The 21148-nt window shown below is 30.5% G+C and overlaps 1 protein-coding gene across 1 annotated transcript in view; it reads right to left on the bottom strand.

Annotated features, from left to right (window-relative positions):
* LOC148281485 (agrin-like) overlaps positions 1 to 21148 on the bottom strand; it is an 808766-nt gene that overhangs the window by 249565 nt on the left and 538053 nt on the right. The window contains exon 3 of the mRNA XM_088226633.1: positions 16820 to 17029. Within this exon, the coding sequence (XP_088082759.1) occupies positions 16820 to 17029 (210 nt within the window). The remainder of the gene's footprint in view (positions 1 to 16819; positions 17030 to 21148) is intronic.

Below are 21148 nucleotides of genomic sequence, written 5' to 3'. Positions count from 1 at the left end.
GCATTCTAGTTGAAAGAGTTTGGTTACATTTAACTGTTTAGTTTGTTTAAAGAGTTCTTTAGTTGCAGTTAGATTAAAAGATGAGATGGTTTGGCCACGCAGAATGAATGGACGACGAAAGAATGGTAAAACAAGTATATATGGCGGCAACGTATGACAAGGATGACCAAAGAAGACGTGGCATGATCGGATAAACCAAATCTTAAGTCTGGTCATGTCAAAAGCAGACAGAACCGAAGGGCATGTATGACAAGATGTATGAATGTGGAAGAAGCTAGGAATGTATGCCAGGATGGACGTGTGTGGCGGTCCAATCTCTCTGCCTACACCTATGGAGAAATGGCATGATGGTAGTCGTAGTAGAAGTAGTAGATAAAAGAGGTCAGATACTTACTTTCATATTTTATTTTGATGTCTTTATAGTCTGTTTATGTCATTTTGATTTTCTGTCACCCATATTAGTTTTATATACTATATTTTATTTTTTACATAGGCTTCATACTTAAAGCTTTAAGTATTCATATACTAAAGTCATCACATTTCTAATCTATATTAAATTTATTTTTTGTCAGTTTATTATCCTAGTATGAGCAAATCATCGTTATAAATATAGTGATATTAAAAATTTAAAGAATGTTTTTTTTAATATATCCACCCTATGAGCGTTCGAATTCGTTTTTAGAAGCCCGTCTAGTACGTATTGATTATACGTATTCTAACGGAATATATATATGAAACACAACATATATATTATTTTAAATGTTAAATACAACGAGAGAAAAAAGAGAGTAAAGGTAAATCTCAACCTAACATTTCAGTAAGGTATTGTTTTCACAAAAAGATTCGGTTGATACGAGATACTCTCTTTGAGAATACCTAAAATCGTTTTATTTCTTTCAGCATATTTTCAGGCTGGCATATTAAATTTCTCCACGTACCTTTTTCCCACCACTTATCCATCTTGTCTGTAACCACCCCTTTGTAGGTGGATAATTTTTCTAAATTTTATGTAAGAAAATACTAGCGTTTCAAAATATTAATATAATTGGTAAAAGGAAGGGAAGGCAAAAATATCGATCGCGCACATTTAAACTATCTTTTGAAAAACTTTGTTTTGAGTATGTTCAAATGTTTGTAGATATGCTTGGTTTCCTCCCTAGGGAGTAATTTAGATCTAAATTTATTTCAAAAGAGAGGAAAATTATTTTTGAGGAGGGAATATGGAAATCTATCCATTTACAGGGTCAATGACCTGTCATTGGCTGGTTCAAGTAGCCACTTTACACACTTTGTAACATTAACCATTCTGCTTATTTTTAAACATCCACATTTCCAACAGGCGTTGCCAAGTAGGTGAATTGGTTCAGCCGGATGAATCTCATTCACATGATACCGAGACTGCACAGGTTAGGTAACACTTATGGAACGCCTGCAGACATTGTGTCCAATTCTTTACTATCTTATAAGTCCACACTGTCAAGTTTATTTGTAGCTGCTCGTCAAACTATTATTGACAATTCAATTCCATAAATCAAAAAATACTTACTTGTTTATTTTTATTACCATATACTTGTTTTTTATTTTTTACTATTATATCAAATTGCATTGTAGTATTGGCAAATACGCATTTCATAGATACTTATTTTTATTTCTAATTTTTTTGTTATGATATATGCTTGCTTGTTTATTAATTTAACTTAAAAATGTATTTCTTGCTTACCGTAACACTTTATTTATTGTTTGCTTTACAGAATTTATTTCATAAGCTTATATCTTTGCTTTTTTTGTTTACATGCTTACTGTTTTTTCTTGCATACCTTTGTTATTATTGTTTTTTTTTTTACTTTGTAAAACTTTTTATTATATCCTTTTAAACTAATTTTACATATTTTTCTGTATATTATGTGTTTATTATTTAGTATGTTAGCATGTATTTCATTTTTATTATTTGTAAATACCCTTTGTGCGTTAATAAACAAAATAAATAAATAAAGGTTTCAGCTCTTTTACTTCACAAAAGTCTACAGATGGAAGAGTTGAGGAAATTTGGATTTTTTAACACAGGCAGAATGGTAAATGTTATACAATGTGTAAAGTAACTACTTATACCAGCCAATGACAGGGCGTAAGTCCTGTAAACGCCTAGACTTCAATATTCCCTTCGCAAAATGTTTTCCCGTTCATTAGCAATAAATATGTTTTTTTTACTTTGGTAAAATTAAAAATGATAAAGCGTTTATCGGATTTTCGAAGACTACGTAGTTGATTAAACAGCCAATTTCCAGCGTCGAGGGTTCGAAAATATCTAAGATGGATTTAAATTTTCAATATTTCTGATTCCATATCTTCTCTTTCCCAACCACTGACAGGCCTCTTAAATAAAGACTAGGCTGGTTATTTAAAAAAAAAAAAAACAACTTACCATATTAATTGCACAAAAAGTGTATAGCGGGATTAGCATGTTAGTATATTTGGTGTCCTGATGAAGAGATGGGTATGATTTGTCTTGAAACCGGTAGACATTGAAAAGCCAATTAGTGACGCCAGTTAATATTGTATCACAAGCTCGATGTTATGAAATTCAATCGAAAAAGAAATGATACTTTTTTATTACAATAAATATATATTTATCGTGATTTAATGATATATGACACGTCATTATTTTTTATTTCTAATGATTAATTATTATTACAACATATGAAATAATAACCTTTGAAACTGCCTTACTCATATTTTTGTTATGATATTTAAATCAATAACGAATATTCTAGATAATTGTTATGCTATTATAGGAATATATGTGAAGTACCTAATGTCCTTTGTCAGAATGACGATAGTGTAAAATAGCGCATTAACTGCGTTACGCAATGATAAAAAAGGTGTAAGTAGCATAAAATTAATAAAATAGGATATTTTAGTGTTGATGGGAAAAAAAAAGATTAATAATGCCTCAAAGATACTCGTAATATTTTTATTATAATGATGAATGTAATGATCGTTTTATTAGTTTTTATGGGTTAACTTTTTGAGTCAAATATTCAAATTGAATTAAGTTTTCATTAGACGGAATAATGAAAGCGCTCTTTCTATACATTAAACAACGCGATTATCATTTAGAACACATTTAAAATGAACTCGGCAATTAGACGCCATCAAGAAATTGTAAAGCTTTTAGCGAGAGTGACTTTAAACTTTTCTTCATTATACTTTTACGAAAATTATATGACGGAGAGACAAAATCATACGGAACTCTTCAAAATAATTACTTTGACACACTTAGCGCGACAAAAAGCATAGGGTAAAACTTTAGTCAACTTAAGAAAGCTCAGTCATGCAATTTGCAACATACAAACATACCTACTATGTAGAATTAAATAACCGTAAAATTATCTGCCTTATGGTTAAGAAGTAGAGGCGTTTGAATATTATACTAAAGGTCTTGAATTCGATTGACGAGATAGTTAACAAGAAATATTTATTGAAATGTGTGTTTTTATTTAAAATGTAGTATTTCATAGTCCGTGGTCAGGCGCCTGATAAGTGCGACTGATTATTTTTGAAAAATATTTCGATCATGACACATTTTTAGAACAGAACTTTGATTAAAATCCTAAATAAAGTTATTAATTATGAAAAAAATAACAGTAGCTTTTTAAATTTCTATTTTTTTAAATTTATCTTATTTAAGGCCTCCATAATAAATTTAATGAATTATTATAACCAAAAAAGTAAATGTTTTTTTTTTAGAGACTGAATGATATTAAAATACGAAAGTAAAGTTGGTTTTCATTTGGATAAAATCAACAGCTAATAATTTTACAGGTAAAAACTGTAAACATTCTAACAAAATAATGGTTTTGTTTGTAATCAATAAGAAATAAAGATTAACAAAAAAATGAACAATAAAAAATAAATAAAAACTGACAATTTCAAGTTTTGTTAATAAAGCGAACGGAATATTAATTTTCAATTAAAAGATCAAAGAATTTCGCGAAATGAGAAAACTGTATTTGCATATTAGGTCAATGGGTACTGTTCTTAACCAAAAGTTTCTTTAAATTCAATTGGTAATTAAGATAATAATAATAAATATTAGAAATTATCGCATTTTAAGAAATGTAAATTAGACATGGCGCCATTTGTACAGAATTCAGAGAATTTACATTTAATTTTCAATTAAAATTATTAACAAATTACAACAGGGATGGAAAATACCTTAGAAAACGGATAAAGAAGTCTAGGCATTTACAGGGCTTATGAACTGTCATTGGCTGATTTAAGTGGCCACTTTACACACTATTTAACATTCACCATTTTAACATATTACAACAGAGATGAAGAACATTCAAGAGAAGGCAATATGGAAGTCTAGGCATCTAACGGGCTTATGACCTGTCAATGGCTGGTTTAAGTGGACACTTTACACACTGTGTAACATTCACCATTCCGCCTATATTTGAACATCTATATTCCTTCAATTCTTTCATCTGTTGATGTTTGTGAAGTTAAAGAGCTGAAACCTTTATTAATGCGGGTGAGATTCTCTTGAATGTTCTTCATCTCTGTTGTAATATGTTAATATAAACAGCTTCCCAGGGAGTTGAATCCAGTCCTTGTCTACAAAAATTTGGACAAACTGAAAATATTGTTGATTCATCATTTTGCCTATGTTTGAAAATCCATATTTCTTCGATTTGTTGATTTTAGTGAAGTCAGATGGATCTCTTCACAACAATAAAGGTTTCAGCTCTTTAACTTTTCATTAATTGTTCATTCTTTTATTTCATTGTTCCTGGACTACCACCTGAAGCGTAAGCCTGATCGCCTTATCTACTAGGTAATAAAAAATCGACTTACGCGGCAATTGTTGTAGCGACGCCGCGCCTTTAGCACAACTGGGCGCGGATAATGAAATTGTAATAGTGATGAAATACTTCATTATAAATAAAGTATGAAGTCATCAAATATATTATTTTAAAAACCAACAGACCAAAATGTTAGAATTATTTTTAAGTGAATTTTTTCCTTGTCCTTGTGATGTTTCTTTAGTCTTAAGCTGCTCTACCAACTTAACATCATTTTAATATTATTTGCTCTGCTTTGTTAAGTTTACTTTGTCTTTGTTAATTGATTGGGTGTGATTATTGAAGCTTTATAAAAAAGTACACATAAAAAAATCATTAACTCTGTAAATGTCTAGAACTCCATATTTAAATATGTATAGTGAGTTAACAAATAACAAAAGAGATGGACAACGAGAAGCAAATGTAGGAATATATATCAATCGTTTTACTCAATATTTTAGTTGAACTTGGAATGTATAGATCTCGGAACCTTAAACACGGTAGGCAAACAAGCCAACCACTAAACTAAACTACGGATTTTTTTTAGGATTTTTGCCTGAAAGTAGTCATGGAATAAAAATCACTCGCTTAGGATTCTGATTCTATTGGGTTCACAGAATTCAGAAGTCATTATGTCCGGTTGCGAAAAAATTAAAATATCTGTACCTGATAATATGAAAAATCACAAATCACATATGCTTAACTGATTTAAAAAAAATCACGGTTGTAAGTTACTCGTAAAAATGTTATACTTCCACAGAAAGAAAATAAATTGTTATCAATTGTGGCAGAAATTAATTATAAAATGTTTGTGTTCCTAGTAACCTTCCCTTGAAAGTGAAGGGTAGTACCTTATGGCAGATGGCGAGGGATGCTGGATAAGTTTTGAAGGGTTTTCAAGGGCCTTCTTGGTGAAGCATTGGCCCACTTCAGTCCTCCACTGCACTAAGTTGACCCGGGAAAGCTCAACAGACTTTGAAAGTGTAATTAAAAGCTCAGGAATAATTTCATGTACCTGATTATAAACTGAGACTGGTGAATCAAGACCTGAGAGGCATTTCAAGTTTGAAATTTACAAATAAGCTTCTATATGTGAGGTAGAAAATTCTAGTTGCTAAATTGTTATTATTTTTTAATACTGTTTTCAGAATACTAATTGATTTTTAATGATACGTGTGGCGTCGCGGACCTCGGATCAGGTCAGAGTTTAATCCCCGTTCTAATATCACTTATTTTCCATAATTTTGTTTTTTACAACTTGAAGAAAATTGCACTCGAATAAACTATTTGGATTAAGGCTATAGTTTGATAAAGTGTAAAGAAATATACGATTTTATCATTTTAAAACGACTTTTTTACCAAACGACGAAATTTTTTTTAAAAATAAACGATCGTTTAAAAAAAAGGATAATTTTACATGGTTTTTCTATTAAAAATATTATGCTTGCTGAAAAAATTTCTTCAATCAGAATACGACTCTTAAAATTAAGACTTAACTTTTATACACGGGAAAATAACGGAAATTAAAAAAAAAAATGTATATATTAAATAATTCCACACGCGGACAAGCCTTTAAAATAAAAGGTAAGTGGGTTGTTCTTTAAAAAAACGAAACAAATATTTTGTGTAAGTTTTTAGAGAATGAGAAGACAAAGAAAAGGATAGCGATTTTTACAACATAATTAACCGATTCAGAATTCTCTCAAATTAAAATAAATGTTTTTAAATTATCAATATTACACGAAAAATCTCTAATATATAATGAAACACAAGAAAAAACTTTAATTTATAATGAAATAAAGAAATATCACATACCACGAATACCGATAAAAATAAATGAAATGTATTTGGAATAATAATTTTATTTTCAAAATTAATATGGATATTGAAGAGAAATATTTTCATACATAATTGTAAAAAATAAATTTAATAACAATATGTTGCTTTAAAAATGCAACATGTTTGGCCTTGGTTGTTGCGATGTCAAGATTTGTGATAATGTTTTAAACAAATTTCAATGGCCAGGAACAAATAAACATGAATCGTGATGTATTAGGGGCGTGGCCAACGGAATAATAGTTTTTGAGGGAATTCAAAATTACAAATTAAAAAATATTGTTTATACTACTAATAATTAGATTTTTATTTTTTTTACTTGACAGTATTTTAAAGACATTTTTAACTTGTAAAAAAGTGATATTTCACTATTTTAAAAGAGTTTTGCTCCATTAGAGTCAAAACAAAAAATGAAATGTTGAGTATTCAAATGAAGAAATATCGTTTATTAAAAAAATAATATTTGTAAACTTTTTTCATTAGCTAAATAAAATAAATATATAAAAATGACAGTAAACTGAGCTCAACTCGGGATATTTTCTATCTGTGATATTTATTCTTACCTTTGTTGGATGGTTATGGCCATTTATATATTTTAAAGGCCGTGCAGTTTAAATCCAGTACATATCAACTTGAAAATTTAACAGCTGCGCGTTCGCTAACAAACCAGATATGATTTGAGTATGTCTAAATGCTTGCAGACTTGCTGGATTTTCTCCCTAGGGAGTTGTTCATATTCCATATTCCCTTCTCAAAAATATTTCCTCTATGTTGCAATATGTCTTTAAACGTAGTTACAATCGATTTATTTGATAATCGAAATAGAATTATAAAATTTCATGCCATATAATAAAAGGTAAAATATTCTCACCCACTGTTAACCCCTTTTAATTAAAATTTTTATTTCAAAATCAATTTGTTGAGGCCTTGCCTATAGATTTTTTAGGATAATGTCAAATTTGACATGAAAAAATTTAAAATAGAGATAAAAAAAAAATATTGGAGGAAAGCACACTTGTTACTATAGTTTTGTTTTTACTCAAATTATATTTATTTTTAGAATAGAAAAGCCCAAGAAAACTAGTAATACGTAAAAAAATTGAGTTAATAAAGTAAAATACCTCAAAATATTTCTCTCGGGACATGCGACTTGCTTTTTATATGGTTGTTAATGATAAGTACACTGAAGAATTTCTTAAAAATATATAAGGTAGAGCCTTCCGTAACAACCCTTAAAATTTTTTAAGGTATTTGATCTTTCAGCCTATTTAGAGATAAAGTTAGTTGCCCATATTACTTCAATGCAGAAAACTATTGAAAGACGTAAGGTCAATGCAGAAAACTATTGAAAGACGAACTGAATAATTACATGAATTTGCATTTTGGTGAAAAGCCAGATAGGGGTGATTTTAGCACGTTTTTAACAGAACCTTATAAAGTCGAATTCCAGTCAACAATATGCCAACGGCATTTGCTAGATGTGACATCAACCCTTTTTTAAAGCAGTTGTACCGGAACCCGTAATGAAACCATCTAAATGAGTTTTTGCAGCTGTGACAGATACTGACGAGAAAATACTAAAAAAATCCCACATCTGAAAGCAGGGAAGAAAAACATAAGTGCCGTAAACCCAGCAATAGTTTTGTTGCCATGAGCAGGTCCCCATCTAGGGCCATCAAACACCAAGACTACTTCTCAAAATAAATCTCTGAACAACTGCAAAACATGTGGTTGTGGATTTAAGAACGACGTCAAGAAAAAAATAGGACTATGGGGATTTAGGGATTAGGTGAAGCGTCAAAATGATTTGAACCCCAAATATTTTATGTGCGGCTACTATGAAGAGTTCGACTTAACTTAATCTCTCACTGAATCGATTTTTTTCAGTGAATAACATACGTATTTTCTTTCTGAGACTTTATAACGAAGTTGCCATTAGCGTGTCATGGGGTTAGCTCCAGTCACAAAGTTCGCTCAGTTAACAGAAAATTTCAAAGGTATGGGTAATAGATTCGGTTTTTTATATTTTTTCTTAACATCTGTGTTCAAACAATTTTAAAAATAAAAAATTTATCGCAGTTAGGTAATTTTACATTGCATCAAGTCATAACGAACTGATAAATATAATTTAAAAGCAGGTATTTCAGAAAGATTTTTCGGAACTCATAAAATTTCGCGTTGAAAATATCTAAAAAAGAACATGGTTTGTTAAACTTAGATTTACTAAAAAAGGCAAGACAAAATTTTTCTGTTGAAAATTTGCTGCGTGAAAACATTGAATATAAAATTAGTAAATGCTGTGAATAAATTCCGTTAACTGAAACCCAAGTTTAAAAATCATAGAAATTTAGTTTCAAAACTCCTTGAGACAGCTTTCCTGTTTGTTTACAAGCCCGTCACATTAATTATTTGAAAGCACTCAAGGCATTGGTCCTTGGATTTGCTATTTAAATATCCATCACTAAATAATCGTTTATTTGTAATGAGAATTTTTTTTTTATTAAAAGTAACAAAATTTTTAGATTCTGCCTTTGAATTATTTGTAACATTTTCCTATTTTTTTTATAAATAAGGATAAAGTAACAAAAAATTTAATAATTAACTTGCTTGAAAAATTTAAGTTTGTAAGTCTCAAAAGAGGTTGATAAATCCTTTGTAACTTTAAAATATCTTAATTCGTTTGAAACCTCTTACCTATTCACTCCATGTCTATTTGACGGGGAACATTTTAATTGGACAATCGTAGTTTTGAGAGAAATTACGATTGACGAAATTGAATTTTCAGTATTTTCTTTGCAAACTTCGTTAATCTTGAGTGTAGATCTCTGTGAATTTAAGTTCCTGTTTGAACGAGAATCACAAGTTCTTTCAAACCTAGATATTTGAAACCCATAGTTGTAAAAATTAAGAACAGTGTAAGCTATATGAAACGAGAAAAGAAAAATCAGAGGAAAGTATTTTTTAGAGTAATTGGAATGTTCGAAAATTTATGTATTATTTATGGAAAAACCCTCTTCTTCGAGTGATAAGTGTGATTTAAAAAAAAAAAATATTTACTAATGTAATATAAGAAATATATTATGCATATGTAAATAAAAAAATATTCGATACGCAATATTGAAACAAATTTATAGCATCAAGGATATTCATATTAAATATTTAATGTCTTAAGGCTCCATTTGTGAGCATATAAAAAAATTCTTTATAAACATAATAAATGGTAAAGATCTATCGGTATGTTATATTAAACATACTCCTTAATTTATTTAAAAATAAATGAAGAATTATTCTTTCTGGCTGCGATACGCTTTCACTTGCTATTTAATGATGCTTACGCTCACACTGACCTAAACACTTACTTCAACACAAATACACACAAACACACTCTTTTGTTGTACCTCAATTTAATATGTATGATTTATAAATGGAATCTTCGCTGGTCTGTCTTTGGTCCGTATCTTTTTATGTTATTATCCAATTGCTCACGGTTTGTTTCTGTAAAATAAATTAATAATTAACTGAGTGGACAATGGTGTGGCAGACATGATCATTAAAGTGCTGTTTTAATTAATAGTTAAATGTATTATGACGCTGATAAGTTAATAAAAATAGTAAAATGATAAAAATGAAAAAAAAAATGCACCTAACTTAATGAGTTTTAAATAAATAAATTATTAATACACTTACATGAATCACTTATTGAAAATTTCAAGGCATGTTCATTTTCTTATATTACTTGTTAACTATATCCATAATTGTTTTATGTATACGTCATTAAGTTTGTTCATAAGGATATTGAAAATATTTCATTTTCATTCCACATACTATCAAAATTTATCAATAATATAAATAAATACATACATGTGTACATACATACTATTTTTTTTTATAAAAAAAAGTTATATTTGAATACATTTGCATTTTTGAAAAATAAATATAGAGACACTCGGGTTCTTATTTACCAAAACATTACAATTTTCAGATCATTCCCTAAAAATTGTAAATTACTAGCTCTAAAAATTAGAATCGAGTTGTGATATACAGGAATTTGAACTTTAGACCTTTGATCGATTAATCTACAACGCTATCAACGGGACCTCCACCCGGATCAAAATATAATTATGAAGACCTAAATAATTTAAGTACAACATGTTCATCGATTAAATATGCACTTTTTTGCTGGTTCACGCATCAACATGTTATATTTATAAATATTGTAAGATGATTTTGGGTTTATTGTCTTTTAATTCTTCGTAAAGCTCGGGTTTCCTAGGACAGCGGTGCCCGTATTTTAACGGCCGTAGTGAACATTAATGCGGTTGACAGCCGTCGTAACGGTGACTAGAGAGTGGTTTCCTATAAAAATGGTGTTGATAACACCGTTAAAAAATAAAACCACTCTCTAGTCACTAGTCTAGTCTCTAGTCACCACTACGACGGCTGTCCACCGCATCACCGTTCACTACGGCCGTTAAGATACGGGCACCGCTGTCCCAGGAAACTCTAGCTTAACAGCGAATCGTTTTTTTTTTTAATTTTTGTGTGTTCTTTCAATCGGTTTGTCTATTTCTACCATACATAAATTATTTAAATTCTGTCGAAGATTTACTGACATACTAAAAATAAAACACATGTTTACCAACATTAAAAAAATATTAGAAATACTATAAAAGAATCATCGCGTAACCATATATTAAATGATAGAAGTTTGTGGTTATTATAAATACAATATTTACAATGTAAAATATCATTGGGGCTAGTAGAAAATTGTATGTATTAGTATAATGCACGAAAAACGTTTCAGTTAAATGACGTGGCGTGCCGATACACAGAAAGCTTTCGTTCCGCAACTATCGATTCCCTACAATTAACTAAATCGGGTAGGATATCACACTTAATGTATTATTGATAAGCAATGTAAATAGAAAAATAGGTAACAAAAACCAGACAGGAAAAACACGTGATATTTAATTATTATAGAAAAGGAAAAGAACAAATAATTCAGTATCACACCCATCAATTTAGTTTTTATTTTGACAAAAATAAAATAGAAATCAATAAGAGGTGAGGCGTTTGGCTTGAAAACCCACAATGTTTTAAATTTGTCTAAATTTTTGTAGACAAGAGTTAGATTCAACTCCCAGGAGAGCTGTTCATATAAATATTACAACAGAGGTGAAGAACATTTTATTCATATTACATTCTCTAAAATGTTCAAATATAAACAGAGTGGTGAATGGCCACTCAAACCAGCCAATGACAGGTCACAAATTCTGTAGATGCCCAGACTTCTATATTATTTTATCTAAAATGTTCTTCACCTCTGTTGTAATATGTTGAAAACCTACATTTAAATATGTTTTATGAGACTAATGACGCTTATCGATTTTTAACAATGAGCTAGTTTTTAGCACATTTTTTTCATAAAATATCGCGTTTTAAATAACTTAATTTGATAAAATTAAGATAGTACTCATATTTATATAAATAACAGGGGTATTGTAAATTTTAAATTAAAGAGCAAGAAATATTAATTTATGTTCAACTTTGTTTTAAGCACCTACAAATATTAGTTATCGAGAGCAAGTGAACAAATCACAACAAATAAATAAATAATGTAATTTCCTTAATTATTTTACAACAAATAAGTATCTATAATGTATTCTCCGTATTTGTTTTCTCGTTTATTCCTTTGATCAAACACAAACAGAAGTACTTGTCGGAAATGTTCACTTTCGTCCTCCTGATAATCCATTTTAAAGGATTATAATTAAATAAAATATATTTTTTTTTAATATTTACTTTAAACGAGCAGCTTAAAGCAGATATGCTTAAATTTATTTAAACGAAAGTTTGTTGTCGGCGCACTTTAATTTTTCCGAAACAAATCTAGTCCATTTTTTAATCCATTGAGACAACACGTTGAGATCAGCTCTTGTGGTATCTTATTCCAATCATCAAAACCCTTATTGCTCGGAAAATGCTGATGTGGATTTAGATTGAATCTGGTTTTTCCAGCCTGAGACTGTGGCCTCGAAAACGAGCATCTTGTTAAAGCATGAACATGAGATCCAAATTTGGGCAGCTAAAGTAGCTGTTGAGTATCTGGTAAGCCTCTATCAGGTCACCATCTTCTCGCGTTAGCGTTATGAGACCGAGAGCTTCCAGTCTCTCCACACGTGGAAGCCGTTTCAGGCATGGCGACAGCTTTGTATATATATGTAATGTTAAAGCAAACATAATATCTTGTAGTGCAGAAATTTTTCCACAGAATAGCGTAAAGCTTTAACCATTTGTTTTATTATTGGTGAGCATTTTTTTATTTATAACAAAATGGACAAAACTTATGTAAACAACCAAAATAATATTTTCTTTGCAAAAAGTTGCTCTTTTTATTTCTGCAAGAAAACAAACGATTGTTTTCAAATCTAACACTTAACGTCATTGTAAAAGATTTTAGCTGACATGCACAACCTCGGTTTCTTATTAACATATTACAACAGAGATGAAGAACATTTAAGAGAAGGTAATATAGAAGTCTGGGCATCTACAAGACTTATGATCTGTCAATGGCTGGTTTAAGTGGCCTTTTAATGGCTGGTTTATTGAAAAGTCATAAGCCCTGTAGATGCCTAGACTTTTATATCACCTTATCCTAAATAATCTTCATCTCTGTTGTAATATGTTAATATAGACAGCTCCCTAGGGAGTTGAATCCAGTTTTTGTCTACAAAAATTTGGGCAAACTCAAAATATTGTTTATAAATCTACCTGGTCTATGAAGAAGTATAGAAATAGAAAAAATAAGATTTTCAGGCGTTGCCTATTAAGGAGGAACAAAATGACTCACCTACAATCTGTATCGAATGCTGCAGCGAGACTTATTTTCGGAATCTCTAAGTTCAGTCATATCACTCCACTACTTCGGGAACTACACTTTCCACATAGGGTCGAATACAAACTCTGTTGGCTTATGTATAAGTCACTGCACAACTCTGCTCCGGTATATTTAAGGGAACTATGCATTCCAGATGAACTAACTGATAGCTACGTCCACGGCGAGAGGAAAAGTTATTATACCTCTACGCAAACAGCGCACTAAATTTAGTAAACACGCATTTGCGGTCGCAGGCACTATGGCATGGAATGCTCTCCCATCAGAGGTGCGAGGCTGTGAAAGTGAAGTGACTTTGAAGTGACCATTCTACCCCAACTTGATTTCCATTTTCTAATGGTGAGTTATTTACAAATCGTTGAAAATGGTAACCAAACTTAAAATATTTGGGTAAATTATAAAAACACAAATATTTCTTTAAAAAAAATAAAAAAGTATTATACCTTAATAATGTCGAACCATTGCTCAAGAGTTCTTGGTTTAATATAAAGTTCCAATTTAACGTCTTAAATCCTTTTTTATTTGTTATGTTTGTTTGTGAATAAATAATTTGAATTTGAAAATTTGAATTTGAAATTTGAATTTGAAAATTTGCTTTAACTAAAAGTACGATACAAAGTATGTTTGGGACACGTAGATATTATGTTCCAGAGTTTGTAAACTGATCTGAATCAAACTCTATGATCCCTTGAAGCATGCAATATCCGCATTGAATCTGTTGCAATTAGAAACTATCGCAAGCATTGTGGTGTTACAATGTATTCTAGGATAAGAACATCGTATTCTAAGTTTGATATTCAAACCTGCCTGAGCATTGCGGTATTAATAGTTTTTTTACATATTGAGAACATGAATAGTCTTGCGTGTAAGATAAAATTTAAAACACGAAACAAAACAAACCATCAAGCAGTTTCCTCGTAAGGGTTGGCAGCTTTCTGCCTCGCCACATCACTCTCTCTTTGTTTACAGATCTCGCTTTCTCTACATTCACGCGCGCCGATTATTCCGACTTTTGACATGTCCATCTTCAAGTATTTGTTAGATTTGGTCGTGCGATGTCTTTTTCGGTCTTTTTTATTTCTGCATTCATCAATATTTGCAATGTTTATATTCTGAGCCGTTCTTTTGCTGTCCATTCGCTCTACATGTCCAAACCAGCGCAGCGCTTCTTTCTCGATTTTGTCGATAATGCTTTTCTTATTTTTTTTTATCTGTTTATGCTTTATTAAGTTAGTTCATAACATCTAAAGAAATAATTAAAATTTTTGATAAAATTGCAATTTTTTTATTAAAAATTTCCAACAAATTTTTTCAAATTAATTTGAAATATTTCAATTTTTTCTATCTCCTTTATTTCTTCAAGTAACTTATTGTACAGCTTTTATCCCTTGTACAATGATTTTTGAGATTCTGTTTTTCTCCTCATTGGTAATCTTATCCTTTTTTTATTCCTTGTTTTATTTGTATGACAAAATAAAAATTGCTTCATTTTATTTAATTTGCTGCTTTACTGTGAGCAAGCCAATTTCTTTGTGCATTCTTTCTACATTATAATAGATAATTATTTTGATTATAATCTTAGCTTTACATCATGTACGAGTTTCTACATTTGTGCACTTATCGTACATAGTTTTACCACACATTTGCCTGAGAGATCGAATTTTGAAATTCAGCCTACTTCAATTCCTGTTTTTTCAAGTCTATACATCAGTCCCATACATCAGGGTCGGGACCAGGACTCCATTATGAACTGCTAATTTTGCCTCTTACGACGAGCATTTTTTTGCCAAGGTTGATTTAAGTGCACCGTCCACTTTGTTCCCGGCACACACTCTCCTTTCAATATCTTTTTCAGTCATTCCATCCTTAGTAAACATACTTCCCAGATACACAAATTCCTTTACCTGTTTTAGTCTCTTTCCATAACAAACTGTTCAGATACTAAAACAGGTAGAGGAATTTGTGTATCTAGGAAGTATGTTCACTACGGATAAAATGACTGAAAAATATATAAAAAGTAGGGAGTGTGCAGGAGTGAACGCTGCACTTCAATCAAGCTTGGCAAATAAATGTGAACTGCAATTCTTGGTAACAAAGGTCTACTATGTATGAAAGGGAAGATATTTGCTGATGAATGTCGATAAATCGAATGTAATGATTTTTTAAAGAAATGAATGTATGACTGAATATGAAATCATTGTAGACCTTTGTTATGAAGAATTGCAGCTTCTCTTTGTTGTTAGCAAGAAGCACGCCATCATCAGCATACGATAGACAATTGACACTGATAACATTTTATGTAGACTTAAATATTATTGAGAAATCTTTTTCAAAAATAATTATCCAACATTGACTTTAAAATTGACTTCGAGACTTTATGCATGATAGGCAGTTAAAGGTTTTGAGCATTTAGTTACTGCAACTACTATTACTACTACCATCACGTCATTTCCCCGTCAGGGTAGGCTGAGAGAATGGACTGCCACACACGTCTATCCTGGCATATATTCACAGCTTCTTCTACATTCATACATCTTGTCTCGTATATGTTCTTCGGTTCTGTTTGCTTTTGACATGACCAGACTTAAGATTTTGGTTAGTCTGATCATGCCACGTTTTCCTTGTTTCATTTCATTTTCGCCATATATACTTGTTTTTCCATTCATTCGTCGTCCGTTCGTTCTACATGACCAAACCATCTCAGAGACCATTTCTTAATCTTATCAAAGATACTTGACTCAGATTTACACTCTCGCCTGATTTCATCATTTGTAACCCTGTCATACATTGATTTTCTACACATTCGTCTAAGAGATTGCATTTCAACCGCGTTCAGTCGGTTTTCATCCTTCCTCTGCCAGTTCCATGATTCACTTTCATACGTAAGTGTTGGGACTTAAACTCCGTTGTGCACTGCCAGTTTAGCTTTAATTGACACATTTGGGTACTGAACTTATAATAATGTGATTTATAGACGCTATTTTATGAAAAACATTGATCAGCTGTTTACAAGCGAAGAGTAGTTCATGAAGGATCTCGATATCTACGTAAATTATAAATTTGCCCTCTATTTCAAATGAATGTGACGAGAATCGAGGGATTAGTTTCTTATAGATAACGAAACAAAAAGCGGTGTTTCCCAGGGATTTTTGCTGGGACCTAGTCTATTTTTTATAATTCGTAAATACGTTATTTGACCGGTGATCTGTTATTTTTGTTTAAAACGAAATATTTCGATACTCACTGCATTCCCCTTCATGTTGTTTCCTTATATTGAGTCTCCGCTCGCAACTTTCCTTGCTTAGTTCACATTGGTTCTGGAATGTTCTTCCGTCTGTAGAGCATACCGGTTCCCTCTTGGTTGGGCACCGCGCGGGACATTGGCAGTGCGCGCGTAGATCTGATCCAACAACGCAAGTGGCGCCAAAGCGGCAGAACGTTTTCTCGCAAGGTTCTGAAAAAAAAAAACCTTTGATAAGTTTTATTAAAACAAAAGAAATTTGACCGAAGTTTCAACGTTTCATACAATTATTTTTCTGGCAGTTATGCATGTATTATGGTTATTTTGTTTATATGTATTTATTTATTATTTTCGTTTTTTTTTCAAAGTCTTTATTCAATAAAAAACACACATTAATACAATATGAATACATTATAAAGAAAACAAAGTATTAAAATATATTTTATCCCGATAAACTATTCAATAATAGTTTGTCATCGGGTGCTCAGACATTAGTTTTAAACAAAAATCAAATAAAAAGAGTACATATATAATACTGTGTACGTATAAAATAATAAACATAAAATAAAATAAAATAATTAACAGATTAAAATAATTTACAGAAATGTATTTATTTTTTTAGTTAAGAAAATAGAGCAAAATATGGCAATTAAAATAAAACAATTTACTAGAATATATTTTAAATAAAAGAAAAAAAAAATAACAACATAAATGTAATCAAAACAAAATAAAAAATAAAACAAAGTAAATCGAAAATTTCAGTTCATATCTACAGAAAAAAAAAATAATAAGAAAATAAAAAGAACATATTTAAATTAATATAAAAAAAATGTAAATAAAATAAGAAAAAAATAAAAGAAAAGGTTAACCTAAGAAAATAAAAAAAATGCATTCAATGAGAGATGTTTTTTAAAAAATAAACTCAGTGTAACTATAGTCTTTAGTTATTGTTTGTGTAAACTTGATTTTGATGTCTATTTTTGTTGAATCGATTGTTTGTAACTTGTGTATGTATTTTATTAATGAATAAAAATACAGAGGCATTTCAGGATATCCGTGGGGGGGATGACGACTTGTTGGGCTCTGTCCATACATCCTCCTACTTCCTCATTAATCTGCATAGAGCTTGTATTCCTTAGAAATGTTTTCAATAACTTCCCTTTTTATGCATACAAAGTGAGGTTTTTGAGACTATATGACTCTCTATGATGACTTTGGGTGGATGGTGGGCTTTTGAATCCACTCAATGATGTCACATGCAAGAACACGTCAAGGATTTATGCTAAATATATATGATGCAAGTCATATGAAGACCTAAAAAGGACCACACAGATCAGACCAGAGTGGCAGAGGAGATGCAGAGCGATGCTCCAAACATATCCAACACAGAGGATTGAAACTGGAGTCAGGCATGCATTTTTATTTTACAGTACAATTGAATTAAGTTAGTTAGATAGACATTTAATATTTATTTAAAAATTGTTATTTTCATTGCAATATTTTTTAGTTTTTATGGACTATTATTTTAAGCAAATAGCTGATCAATTTACCTTCAGTAAGGAAATAGCTGTTCATCCTCTTTTTGAAGAATTAAACTTGAAATATCATTCATGGTAACAAAAAAAGCACTAAGCAACGGGTAGGGGTGGATCACAAATCAATAGAAAGAATAACCATTTATTATTTACACACCATTACGAAGCATAAAGTCGTTATTTGAAAAAATAAAAACACTTAAGTAGATTAACGTTATATTATTTTGTTCGATACAGAATCACAAATGTTTCTTTTCCAATAGAATTTATATCTTATTACCAAGATCAACGAGGGGAACTTACAAGGCATAATTTAGATTTACTCTAACTTTTCCGAAAATTCTTGGGAGAACAAAAAATCCTTTCATTCCGGGCACGTCCCTATACCTTGTTGTGCTTAAGTGAGGGGATACGGTTATGTTGGCAATTCCGTCTGTTAAAATCTCGCAAATGGCGAAACACAATGAAATGAATGGTGCGAATTCGCCATCTTTGCCGCAAAGGCTTTGTATACATATATTCAAATGGTAGGCGTAGCCATTATTCAAACGTGTAAGGCAAACTTATTGTGAAGCTTTTAGATTTCACCTCTAGCCTCGTCATGAAACTGACATTTGGAAAGTCAATGAAAATTAAGTTTAGTCAGTTTTTAGAATACCCAATGGTGTGACTAAAAACTTCATTTGATTTTCTCGTATTATAAAAAAAATATTTTTCAAGCGAAAAATGCATTGTTATTAATTATTTTATTTATTTGAAAAATTGTTGTCTGCATTACTTTATGGGCTGTTTGGCCCATTACGTAATGCAGACTGATCTGAATTGAAATGAACTGAATATAATTTTTAATAATAAAAATAATAATATAAGATTTTGATAATATAAACACATTAAAATATCTTTACACATCTCTAGTTAGAAGCTAACTAGATTATAATTCTCCAATATGGTCACCTTATCAAATCACTTTCTCAGATTCTACTAATTCTCATTCAGAATAAATTTCTTAGATATATTAATTTTCAGATGGGGTTTTCTACTAATCAATTAAATTATAACAACATTTTAGACTCTCTTAAATTAACTAAATTGCATGAACGAAGAACATCGACCGATCTTACGACTTTATATAAAATAATAAAACCAATATTTGATACCACCGATCTACTGAAATTGATTTCATTCTATGTACCACCTAGATTAAGCAGAACATCTACAATATTTTATTATCAAAATTCTCGAACGGTAGCTCAATATAACTCACCGATTGTTAGATTACAGAATACTTTAATAACTTTACAAAAATCTTAAAATCAATACAAAATGAAAAAAACACGTGAGACTCACTTTAGCCTGAACTCCATACAGTGGAAAATTGTGTATATTTTAGAATAAATATCTAATTTTAAGGAATCTGTTTTAGATAGTAAAAAAAAATGTAAATAATACGTGTGTATAGATACTAAATATGAATAAAAATAAATGTAAAACGAACTCCCTTTCTAAACACGAGTTTTCACTCTATTTAAAGATGTAGAAACGTTATTATAAATTATTGATTAAAGAAGATTTTTTTTTAATTAAAAAAAAAAACTCTGTTCACATGGCTGAATTATTGAATTACGTCAAGCTTTAAAATAGTCATTTCAGAGATGTTGCATTCAATTCAATTGCTGCATAAATAAATAAATGATATTAATAAAATTATTTTTAATAATTAAAAACCGTGTAGTATTGTAAAAATAAATTGAGTTAAAACCAAAAACTGTGTGGCTCATTTTAATCAATCTAAAAGCTCTATAATTGTAAGATACAATACATTTCTTTTTGTTACACAAGACAACGTGTGTTTTATTCCTGTTTAGAAGTTGAACTAGTAATTTGTTTAAAGAAATCTAGGCCCAAAACCATCAAGAATCCTCTTCATGTCTGCTTAAATGCCACAGGGTCGTAGTACTAATGCCTGTTGTTTCGACAACAAAGTAAAATAGATCGATGGGATGTGACTTTTGGCTCAATGTGGCATTTTGTGGCTGCTGAAATCGTGTTCGGTCATAGTTGGCGATGTCTAATCGATGTTTACAGTTATGGTGTCTATTCAAAGTATATGACGCTTAAAAGTACGGTGATTCATTTTAACGGTAATGTCCACGCTGTTGTATTCGCAAAAGCGAAACGTAGAACGTTAAGTTTTGCCAAACGTTCTTGGAAATTAATGGAGCGATTTAAAAAAAGGTCACGTTTTGTTTATTTCTTAGCGGCAAATAGCAAACATGAATTTTTGTCGTTTGAATAATATTGCCCATATAAGCTTAAGCATTTTAGAAAAACGTATATCTGAAAAAGGATCGAAAACGCTATTTCAAAGTAATAATGTGTCTTTTTATTAGAATTTTCAAGGTCAGTTTGAGCTATCTGTTTTATCATACTATACGAGGCATTAAATTATAAATACATTTATGCATTCTCAATGATGCATAAAGTAGTGCGTTCACGAATTAGTAAACCAATTGCGACGTATTCTTTTGATTTTTAATTACAGTGGTGAATCAAACCACAACACATAAGTTTGAGAAAAATCAGATTAAATTTTAGTGTTTTCACCGGGATTCGAACCTGGAACCCTCCGTTTGTAAGTCGAGCGTCTTTACCACTACACCATGGAGGCCGTTCAATACTTTGTTATGAAAATGCAAGGGGATTAATTAGTCTGTAGAATTTAGCTTGTTGCTCGATTGAGAGCTCCTACCCCAGTTGACGATGGAAAAAAAAAGATGTTGATGATTAATGTTTATTT

The sequence above is a fragment of the Micrasema longulum genome, unplaced genomic scaffold (genome assembly GCF_059751315.1).
Source record: "Micrasema longulum isolate JH-2025_06_02 unplaced genomic scaffold, ASM5975131v1 h1tg000453l, whole genome shotgun sequence".
Lineage (NCBI taxonomy): Eukaryota > Metazoa > Arthropoda > Insecta > Trichoptera > Brachycentridae > Micrasema > Micrasema longulum.
The sequence above is the reverse complement of the archived record's forward strand: the minus strand, read 5'-3'. Positions and strand labels throughout refer to the sequence as shown.